General features: G+C 34.2%; 2 protein-coding genes across 4 annotated transcripts; one reads left to right on the top strand and one right to left on the bottom strand.

Annotated features, from left to right (window-relative positions):
• Positions 1 to 476: 476 nt before the first annotated feature.
• LOC21390402 (arginine--tRNA ligase, chloroplastic/mitochondrial) lies at positions 477 to 6,962 on the top strand. Of its 3 annotated transcripts, XM_024175091.1 has the most exons (19): positions 675 to 694; positions 864 to 1,000; positions 1,287 to 1,348; positions 1,521 to 1,657; positions 1,842 to 1,917; positions 2,036 to 2,137; positions 2,251 to 2,466; positions 2,841 to 2,921; positions 3,460 to 3,543; positions 3,688 to 3,792; positions 4,012 to 4,190; positions 4,409 to 4,493; positions 4,782 to 4,968; positions 5,147 to 5,216; positions 5,720 to 5,789; positions 6,041 to 6,130; positions 6,282 to 6,350; positions 6,449 to 6,550; positions 6,650 to 6,962. In XM_024175091.1, exons 3-19 carry the CDS (start codon positions 1,337 to 1,339, stop codon positions 6,758 to 6,760), a joined length of 1,776 nt encoding a protein of 591 aa, XP_024030859.1. In that variant the 5' UTR covers positions 675 to 694; positions 864 to 1,000; positions 1,287 to 1,336; the 3' UTR covers positions 6,761 to 6,962. The 3 variants fall into 3 exon arrangements, with proteins under 3 accessions (XP_024030860.1, XP_024030858.1, XP_024030859.1); XM_024175092.1 differs by lacking the exon at positions 864 to 1,000 and having other exon boundaries at positions 477 to 694; XM_024175090.1 differs by lacking the exon at positions 864 to 1,000 and having other exon boundaries at positions 617 to 694; positions 1,283 to 1,348.
• Positions 6,963 to 9,538: 2,576 nt separating this feature from the next.
• Positions 9,539 to 10,719, bottom strand: LOC21390401 (vitellogenin-1). The gene is made up of 2 exons (XM_010112570.2): positions 10,208 to 10,719; positions 9,539 to 9,976 (listed from the first exon to the last, which is right to left on the bottom strand). The coding sequence occupies exons 1-2, from the start codon at positions 10,543 to 10,545 to the stop codon at positions 9,712 to 9,714; spliced, it is 603 nt and encodes a 200-aa protein (XP_010110872.1). The 5' UTR covers positions 10,546 to 10,719; the 3' UTR covers positions 9,539 to 9,711.
• Positions 10,720 to 11,065: the final 346 nt, after the last annotated feature.

Genomic DNA, 11,065 nt, shown 5'->3' with positions numbered 1-11,065 from the left:
CTACCTATAAGTATGTATAATTGGAAATAAAAATAAACAAGAAAGTAAAGATATGTCTACATCCATAAATTAATAAAAGAAATTAATGTAAATAAATAAATTAATTAATTAATAATGGAAACTAGTCAATTATCAATAATGAGTAACCTAACCAAGTTACAAATACAAAATTGTGGCCTTATTCATTTCACAATTGAAATCACAACTTAAATTTTATTATTATAATATTTTATCTCATAAAAATTTTAATTTAATTTTTTTATTATAATATTTTTCTCTTATATATAATTTGAATTATGACTTCAATTATAAAATAAACATACTCGCATTTTAAGACCCGTAACTTCTTAAAATAACCCCAAACACCAAGCACGTGCTTCGCACGTGCAGTTTGGGTGGGCAAAGAGAGAGTTGCCCAAAAGCCTATTGTAATAGGCCAGGCAGCTGGGCGCCAGAGAGCACACGGCTTGGGACTGATTGGCCGAGTAACGTGAGTGAGGGCTTCTTTCTCAGCTTAACAACGGAAAAAAAAAAAAGAAAAAAAAGAAAAAGGAAATTCAAAAGGGGAAGTATAAGAAAGTGATGAGAGGCTCCATAAACTTGATACTGCCGCCGATATCTCCATCTCCATTGATTCCCTTCAATCGCCTCTCTCACCTCCATCTCTCTCCTTCTTTCCCTTCCTCTACCTCTGGTGAGCCTCTACTCTCTCTCTCTTTCTCTCTCTCTTTCTCTCTCTCTATATATATGTGTGTGTGTGTGTATATATGTATATTGCATGTAGCTATATGTATAATGGTTCCTGTTCTTTTGTTTGTATGACTGACGAATCTTTATGTTCTCTGAACTGCTTTATTCTACAGCTTCTAATATGCTTGGTTTCCGTGAAAATTGAGTAAACGAAACACGTTACTGAGGTTATTAGGGCTAAGATTAAGATAAGAAGCTAGGTTCAATGCCGGTTGTTTTGGTGAAGCTTTTGATTCGACATTTTTTTTTGGTTAAGTATCGTCTCTTTGTGCTTTTATCTTTTTCCCCTCTTATCAACAAGCAAAAGGAAATTCAGCTGTGAATTTAGACATTTGAAGTCTCAAGAATGAGATTATGTAATATAATTCATTGCTTTTAAATTTTCTTTGTTGGCATTGTGTTCCTCGCTCACTGAATTTCTCTGCATGTTTTAGCATAAATCAGTTTGTGGGGTTTTTTCTTTTTTGTTTTTTGTTTTTGGTTAATTGGGTAGAATGTGTTGCGAATTTAATGTGGTGATCGGTGAAACTAGACAGACTTGTTGAAGGCGGCATCTAGGAAACTTATTTTCGCAACAAAATCGAACATGGCGGCAAATGTAAGATTTCAACTCGCTATATATTTCTTTTGCATTTTCAATAAAATTTTCTTTCTTTTAATTTTCTGTCAGTTTCTTTGGCTTATGAAACGGCTTTTCATTTATGTGGTATTATTTTTGGTGTTCAAGCTGGGTCTTTTTCTATGGAAGTAATGGGATTTTTGTCACACAGGATGAAGAATATGCGGGAAATGTGAAACGGCAATTAGGAAAACTGTTTGAAACATCACTTAGAACAACGGTCCCTGATGAGCCAGATGTAGAGCCTTTGATTGCTGCTTGCACTGCGAAATTTGGCGACTACCAGTGGTAAGGAGCAAGCTTTTGCACTGAATCATGAATGTAGGAACTGTTATTGTTTGTAATAGCAGTAGGGATATATGCGAATTGTGAGCCTTTTCTTTTATGGATATCTTTTTTGTTTTCTAAATCGTTGTTGTTGTTGTTGTTTTTATTTTTTTTTATTTTTTTTATTTTTTGTGTGTGGCTGAAGCAATAATGCCATGGGCCTATGGTCCAAAATGAGAGGGAAGAGCACTAAATTTAAGGGTCCTCCATCTGTTGGACAGGTATACATAGACCTTTTACTTAGTCCCGTTGAACTTAATTGGTCGGCGCTGGTTGTGGCTTTCTGTTTGAATTTTAATGTATTCCATGGGATAACTTTTTGGTTGTTTTCCAATATAGGCCCTCGTGGCAAATCTTCCTCAGTCGGAAATTATAGAATCGTGCTCTGTAGCTGGAGCTGGATTTGTGAACATTGTTTTATCAAAGAATTGGATAGCTAAGGTATCCTTGAATTTTATGTATGATTTAAGCTTCATCTCAATTTTTTGTTACTAATATTTGGTTCTAACTTCTATCATCTGTGAAGCTTTAACTGTGTAATGTTGCTGCTGCAGAGCATACAAAAGATGCTACTTGATGGTATTGAAAAGTGGGCACCGCAACTTCCAGTAAAAAGGGCTGTGGTTGACTTTTCGTCGCCCAATATAGCAAAGGAAATGCATGTTGGCCACTTAAGATCTACAATTATTGGGGATGCACTAGCTCGCATGCTTGAGTTTTCAAATGTTGATGTTTTACGAAGGAACCACGTTGGTGACTGGGGGACGCAGGTAAATGCAGTTTCTGACAATATATCAATTCTTCACTGTTGTAAATTTCAGTTGTTTCTTGTTTAGGTGTTTGCAAATTGGCTGAAGGAAACATCATCGTGCTCTTGAATTTTATGTCTGCTACTAGCGGTAGCTTTGCATCTTTCTTGTGATTGCTTGTGATGTCTATTATAGACGGATCCTGGAAGGTCATTGCTTTGTTTATTAGGGATCAAGGGACTTGGTCACCCCTATGAGGCCATGGCATAAATCTACTACTTATGATTTTGTGTTTTTTCTTGAGCGCTAGTAGTTTATGTAGTACTTACTATATAGAGTTATTCTGTATTTTCTCCATCAATGACATGTGCTTCTAAATGTTCTGTGTTTTGCAGTTTGGTATGTTGATTGAATTTCTTTTTGAAAATTATCCAAACTGGGAAGATGTTAGTGAAACGGCAATCGGGGACTTGCAGGTGAGTGAACTTTACAAAGTTTATTATCTTGTATTGTTCTGTTGTTTTGTGCTACAAATAATGGCAAAACAGTAATGACCCTTTTGTCTTTACTAGAATGATTTCATGCTATATATAGCTGTAGCTAACGTCTTGCTTTTTAGATGTGAAGTTGATTATGTAGTTTTTTTTTTTTTTTTTTTTTTTTTTTTGGCTTAATTCTAGTTGGCAGTTCCTGATAGAGAAACTTATTGAGGAGAAATAGTGAAACTGGCTCTAGCTTTTAAAATATACTAGCAAATTGCCTTGGTTTTACTACAAAAGACGAAACAGAAAAAACTCGGAATGAGTGAAAATTTGTGCTAAACCATCTGTATATGCACCGATTCATGGTATTAACATGTTTATTGGTGAACTAGCATAGATATAGAGTTTAATATGCCTCCGAAACTTGTGTTGTTTTATTAGCAATTTTCGTTGCATTCTTTGTTTATGATCTGTGGTTGCATTCACTTGAATTTGCTTGTTGTGGTCTTAGTTTAAGTAAGTTACTCTGCAGGCTTTCTATAAGGCATCAAAACAGAGATTTGATTGCGATGCTGCTTTCAAGGAGAGGGCACAACAGGCAGTTGTTCGCCTTCAGGTAAGTTGTATTACTATTACTTGCTATGTAAAGGATGCTCATGTTTGCAATGTTGGTCATTTGCTTACTAGAGGCATTTGAATTTTAGGCCAACTGTTATCTGTTGAAGTTCCTTGTATTTTCCAAACTCATCTTTATATGCAGGGTGGGGAACCCAAGTACCGAAAAGCATGGTCACAAATATGTGAAATCAGCCGGAAAGAGTTTGATAGGGTCTATCAGCGTCTTGGTACTCAATTGGAGGAAAAGGTATTTCTAGGCTTTAGCTTTACACACACTGTGCATGGAGAATTTTGTAGGCTAACCAAGAAATTTTTTATACTACATACTAGAATTTATTGATGCTAACACATGCTTGTAAATTTGTGTTTAACATCCATGAAGAAGATTTTAATGTTTCTTGTCGTGTCAAATCTTCAAAGAGTTCAGGTTTGATTTGTCGGTAAAGTCCTTTCTGTTTTTTCACAGGGAGAAAGCTTTTACCATCCACATATTCCTGGGGTTATAAAACAACTGAGTGATCTAGGATTAGTTGAAGAAAGTCAGGGAGCACGTGTTATCTTCATTGAAGGGATTAACATACCCCTTATTGTGGTCAAGAGCGATGGTGGTTACAACTACGCTTCAACTGATCTTACAGCTCTTTGGCAAGTTTTTACTTCTTTTTTATTTGATGTTTTATTAAACCTTTGCATTTTATTAATCTACGCAGTTTAGTCACAAGCTTTTCTTTACTTAGTCCGACGTGCTGTTTAGTAAAGGAATGCGTTGGACTTTGTTAAGTGGTGTGTGTGTTTTCACGTGACATATAGATTCATTCTATCCACTACTAATCTTGTCAAATGTTGCTGCTTGCAATGAACAGGTACCGGCTTAATGAAGAGAAAGCTGAGTGGATTATATATCTCACTGATGTTGGCCAGCAGCAGCACTTCGATATGGTATTCAAGGTATATACATAGAACCAAAGAAAACCTTTCTTCTCTCGTTAATGGTGCTAATGCGGTTTCTCTTCAGTGGTACTACTTTATTTATGGTTGATAAGTTTTCTTTGTCCTTCAACCTTTTAATCTAGATTTTAACTGCTTGCTTCCCTGCTCTATTAATTATGGTTTTCAGTGTCAGTGTCCTTTTAAAGTGCAAATAATTACTGGTTCTTGCACAGTAAGACATAGATTAGTGCTATACATTTTGAGTTGACATATACAATTACACGTATTCCTGATTTTCTTTTCCAGGCTGCTACGCGTGCAGGTTGGCTTCCAGCTGATGATAGCGGGTATCCAAAAGCTAGCCATGTTGGTTTTGGTCTTGTTCTAGGAGAAGATGGCAAACGCTTTAGGACTCGGAGCACTGAGGTGGTTCGATTAGTTGATTTACTAGATGAAGCCAAGTCTCGCAGTAAAACAGCACTTATCGAGCGTGGTAATGTATCTTTTAACGCGGCAGAGTTATTTGTATCATCCTGCACCTCTCTCTCTCTCACCAAAACAAAAACAAAAAAAAGGGAAAGATTCAGAACATGGCACGAGCCTTGGTTTTTCTTTGAATAATCCGTCTTAGCCCGTCACAATATGTAAATATTCATCTACATCTTGAACAGGCAAGGCTGAAGAGTGGACTGAACAGGAGCTTGAGCAAACAGCTGAGGCTGTTGGTTATGGTGCTGTTAAGTAAGTCGTCAGTGCTTTAAGACTAATTTCTACTTGTTTACTTATTGCTCACTAGTTTAGTGCTTCACGAAGTGGTACGTGATGCTGCTTGAAACTAGAAAGTTCTAGCGCAGATTTTAAGAGATGATAAAAGTATTATTGTTCTCAACGTCTAAATCAATAAACATGATACGTTTTCTCTGTTTGAAAATATAAATTTATCAATATGGTGGCATGTTGCTTATGTCCCGTTTAGTTGGAGGATTCGTTCTCTGATTCGAATCATGGTTCGTGGTTCGTTACAGTATTTTCTCACAAAAAACACACGTAAATCGAAAATGGTTCTAATCTTATGGTTCTAATCCATGAACCAAACGGGCTCTTAGCGGTTGTAGTTTATACAGTTCTGAGTTTAATACAGCTATTTCATTAGACTTCCAAAGCTCTACTCCTTAGTTTCACCATATAATTTTGGCATTTTGTCTCAAATCATCTCACGTTTCAGCTCTGGCTGTACTTTGCAGGTATGCAGACCTGAAAAATAACAGGCTAACCAATTACACATTTGATTTCGATCAGATGCTAAATGATAAGGTTGGCATAGCTTTGCTGGACTTTTGCTCCTTGGAACATGCAAAAGATTGTAGAAAGAAAAATCGAATTTGATTTGTATTTCTGTTTCATTAAGGAACATTGTGATATTTGTCATGGTTTTCTCTTGATTCGTGATTTTTGTACTCAAGATTTATTTTTTCTTTCCTTCTAGTGGACGCCATATGGTTAATAGCTAAGCTTTATCAACTACTATTATCTGTTGTTTATCTTCTTACAATTATTGTGGGCAGGGAAATACTGCTGTCTACTTACTCTATGCTCATGCGAGGATCTGTTCAATCATTAGGAAGTCTGGCAGAGACATAGAAGAGCTGAAGAAGGTAAGTTCTTATTCGTACTTCAACTGCATTATCGTTATACCGTGAGATTTTGCTCTTTTTTATTTTTGTAGTTTATATTTGAAACAACTTTTCACTAGAAGAAAGAAACTTACTAGTATCAGAACTTTGAATGTTATCTTGTTTGAAACAGACGGGGACGGTTGTTTTGGATCATGCGGGTGAGCGTGAATTGGGCCTTTATTTGCTTCAATTTTCCGAGGTAATTGCATCCATCGGTGAAATTGTTTGTTGTTCTTCACTTGATCTTTGCTTCACTATTTGTTCAGTAGACGCTTTAATTGTGTCATTGACTTTCAGGTTGTGGAAGAGGCCTGCACCAACCTCTTGCCAAATGTTGTGTGTGAATATCTTTATAATTTGTCAGAAATCTTTACCAAGAAATTTTATTCCAATTGTCAGGTACGGCTAAATCTTAGTTTGATTCACAGAGTCATATTCTGAAAAAAATTTAACAAAACCACAAAACCATCCATATAATTGCATTGAAAATTTGAGCAGGTGGTTGGATCTCCTGAAGAAACGAGCAGACTCTTGCTTTGTGAAGCTACAGCCAGAGTGATGAGGAAATGCTTTTATTTGCTGGGAATTGTGCCTGTTTACAAGATATGATTCTTGTACTATATATAAATGTATACACCCTTAGAGGGGATTATTATTAGGCACTTCGTTTCTCCTACACTAAAATTGTACACCTCATTTGTTTGCATTTGTGGTGAAAAAGTTTTGCCCTACTATGAATTTAGTGGTGTTTGGTAATGTAGACTCCCAACTTTTAATTTTCACAAATGAGACACTAAGGTCTCGTTCACTTCGCGGACTCGAGTTTTCAATTCGAGTTGAGATGTGATATTTTTTTAGAGTTTTTAACTGTAACAAAAAAAGTTAGATGTGACATTTTCTGAGAGTTTTTAACTGTAAAAATTTAGAACTGAAAATTTAAATCGGTAAAATAAATGATGTCTAAATTTAATTATTTATCGCAATTGTGGCTCAATAACTAACTGATATCAATTAATAAAAGAAAATAACCCGAGATGTTTACATAATTATGTCCGGAACTTTTCTGTTAATTCGTGATTGGACCTGAACTTTTTAAACTTTAATATTTTGGATCCTAAAATCACCTTCTATTAAGAACTGTATTTATCAATGTAATTTTCCATTTAATTTATTTTACTGGATTTAGCTAATTTCTGGGGCCAAACATCCAAACAACCTTTCAAATTCAAACCATAATTATTTGGTCTCACAAAAAATTTAAATTAAAAAAATTATAATCAATAATTTTCTCATAAAAATTTTAAATTATGATTTAAATACATTTTCAGACAGGTCTAATGAAAACTAGCATGGAGATAAATCCACAACGAGCTGTGGGTTTTGACTGATTGAGCAATTTAGGTATTGTTAGCTCGAGGTACACAATTTTGACGAAGTTTCTTGGCATCCTTAACATAAAAAGTCTTGCTATGTGCACACTAGACGGATGGTGATTTGCATGAAATCGAGCTCATTCTTTGAATGATATTGAATCAGGTCCTTTTTGTTTTATTGACGAGTCTCAAATATTCTCTACCGACAATAAAGATAAGAGGATTCACTAATGATCCTCATGTTTTGTAGTTCAAAAAAACAAAATGATGAAGCCTATTTTATGTTCCTTAAAATGGAAATATGCAAAAATGTGAGAAATCTTTTCCTAGCCTGCCATGTCATGAAGAATCATGTTGATAATGTCCCGGTTCGTTGATGCTGATCATCGAGTAAAAAAAAAAAAACATCAATTCCAAAAATATCAGTTTTTCGTATTAATTTTTTAGTTGTCATCTTTCCATTTTCATTTGACAAATGTAATCTCATGTTATTAATTGATATGATATTTTTTAAAAAAATATTAATAAAAATGGACAACCTAAAATTAGAGGAAAAAACTTAAGATATGTTCCTAAATATTATATTAAAAAATTATACACCCCAAATTTTAAAAAATCTTATATATTCTTCTCTAATTACCCTAAAAAAAAAAAAAATTTTGGTCCGTTCATTTCGCTGATTTGAGTTTAGAATTTGAGTTTGTTACAGTAAAAAATTCTCACAAATAATCACATCTAACTTTTTTACTATAATAAAAAATTCTCACATAAAATTGCATCTCAACTCAAATTAAAAATTCGAATCAACGAACTAAAATGATCTTTATATGTTATTCTCCGTTCTGCAATTAAACTGAAATAAAGGGAAAGGCCCCTCCATTTCCAATTTTCCATTAAGACGTTTACAGCTGTCCTGACCGGATAACTTCTACTTCACAAAAGTGGGCTCTCAAACCTTGGGCGTTCGAGTTTGTAACGTGCTTGATTGTCAATTGTCCTATTAAGGAATCGCACGATCCTAAAATCATAAAAGAGTTTTCTTTTGATGAGCTGTGCTTTCATTAAATTGAGGTCCTACGTAGAAGGACCATTCTTGTCATTTCTCCAAAATTCAAGGGAGAGAGAGTCTTGTTTTATTTTGTTTTAATTCTTTTTTCTTTTTTCTTTTTTGGCTCTAATGAAAGTAGGGTTGGTAATTGGGATAGTGATATGACGACACGACTCAAAATTCACATGAAATTAACGGATTTAAATTTATCATAAATAAATACGAGTCAAAATCAGGTTAAACCTATAAAACACAATTAAATAACGTGTCATTTCAAGTTGACTCGTCAACCAGCAATTGACCTACCAAAACCCGTTTATTAAACGTGTCATATTTAGATAATACGAATACACAACCTGTTTATTACCCATTTTATAAACAAGTTAAAAAATAGATTCAGAAATAGGTTAACACGATCCATTTATCACTTATTTTATAAACAGATTCATAAATAGGATTGACAGGTAATCAACGGGTTGACACGGCACGTTTATGACTTGTTTAATAAATGAGTTATTCGTGTTGTGTCGTGTCAACCCACTAATATATATATCGTGTTTGGGTTTTGTATTTCGACATGATTAATAAACATGTCGTGTTCGTGTCAAACCTATTCGTATCAACTGAGAAAATCATCACGACACGAACACGACCCGCTAACCCGAATTGTCATTCCTAAATGAAAGTTGCAAATGGGAGCTGAAGACCATAGTACAACTTTGAAATTAAATTTAAAAAAACACACACACACACACACACACAAAAAGTGTGAAAATTTTGCGAAGAAAATATTACTTGGTTGAAAATCCTCAAAACACGCTTATCATGTTGGAGCTGTACTCTAGTAGCTGCCAGCTTCAAACCAGAAAACGTTTTACATCTACAATAAAATAATAAAAAATAACTTGTATTTGCATTCATCCTATAAACCACACACAATAATCTCATTCCATCAAACAAAAACGCTGCAGAAACTAAGCTGCAACATTAGTTATTCTTCTGAAGCCTCTCAAGCATATTGTTAAAAACGTTACATATCCAACAAGTCATCAACCAAAAAAAAAAAAAAAATCCAGCGAAAACCCAACTCTGCAACTAAAAAACCATGCAAGATTTTATTCATTTTAGCATGATCTTGATTAGTAGTTCTTCTGTACAGGAACTGAAGGCCTAAAGCTACCTAGAGAGGACAAAAAACTAGACCCTCTTGACGATTTCTTTGATATAATAGCCTTCGGATAATGCAATTTGTTACCTTCTAAACCTCCTCCAAAACTCTTGCATGGCTTCATTAATTTCTTCCTATAAGGTGCAACTTTCTTCGGAAGATCTTCTAAGCTCTTTACACTCGCTAGAGATGTGAAAGACTGGGACTTTCCTTGATAGAATTTTGATAATCCTCTCCTGCATATTTATAAAAAAGAATATCATTTATAAACCTCCAGGTGAAGAATCATGTATTGACGAATTTTTAACGGTTCCGTTTTCAGTGATCACTTTTAAATATAGAAATTGGTGTGATAAGAATTAATATATATATATATATAAGATACCCAGATGAAAAAAAGAAAAGAACTACGCTTAAATGATCATAATAAGTGCATATGTGTATATATATGTTTGTATTGTACATACCTTAAAGGGAGATGAACCATGAGCTCGGATAGTTCATATAAAGGTCCATTATTTGAAGATGAAGAAAAAGGTGATGATGAGGAGGAAGAAGAAGAGCATGATTTAGAAGAAGAATTAGAAGATGACGCATCCTCTACCAAGTCCGATGAAGATGATGAAGCAATGGAGTTTATTGATGAATTCTCTTGAGAAGAAGATTCCATGGATCTTGAATCACAGATATTAATATTATCCTCATCATGATCATGATCATCACAACTTTCAATCCCAACCCAACTCTCGTTTTGAGCTTTATAATGATCAGAAAACATGTTTTTCCTTGCTTCTTCTTTACCCATAATTCTAAGAACAAGATCTCAAACCTTCTAAGCAGCTTTTTGCAATATGTGGTTTTTAAGGGTTATGTTTTTGGGAGCATATATATAGATATTAGTTTATAGACGTTACATGCTTGATGACATCTAGAGCCATGAGTTGAAGGAAAATAAAAAATAAAAAATAAAAAAAGAAAGAAAGAAAATAATTAAGTGATAAAAAAGATATGGTTGTGCATGCGCTTATATTAATAAAGAAACGGATAACAATTGACTGTGTTATTTTCTGACATATTTAAATCATTTTTTTTTCTTGTTATGATACTTTATCCTTAAAATTGTCATTATCACGATCCCTAAGCTCTCAATTTATTAGCTTTCCCATACTACTAGGAGAGAGGATAAGGTCCAAATTTGAAGACATCCATATCTGAGTCACCGTCTTCTCTCTCTTTTTTTTTTTTTTTTTTTTTTTTTTGGATTTGGAGGTGAAACTGAAGTCGCTATCTTTAGCAACCCGTGACATATTGCATACTTTTTTAAT

The sequence above is a fragment of the Morus notabilis genome, unplaced genomic scaffold (genome assembly GCF_000414095.1).
Source record: "Morus notabilis unplaced genomic scaffold, ASM41409v2 Scaffold472, whole genome shotgun sequence".
Classification (NCBI taxonomy): domain Eukaryota; kingdom Viridiplantae; phylum Streptophyta; class Magnoliopsida; order Rosales; family Moraceae; genus Morus; species Morus notabilis.
This window is presented reverse-complemented; position numbering and strand designations above follow the sequence as displayed.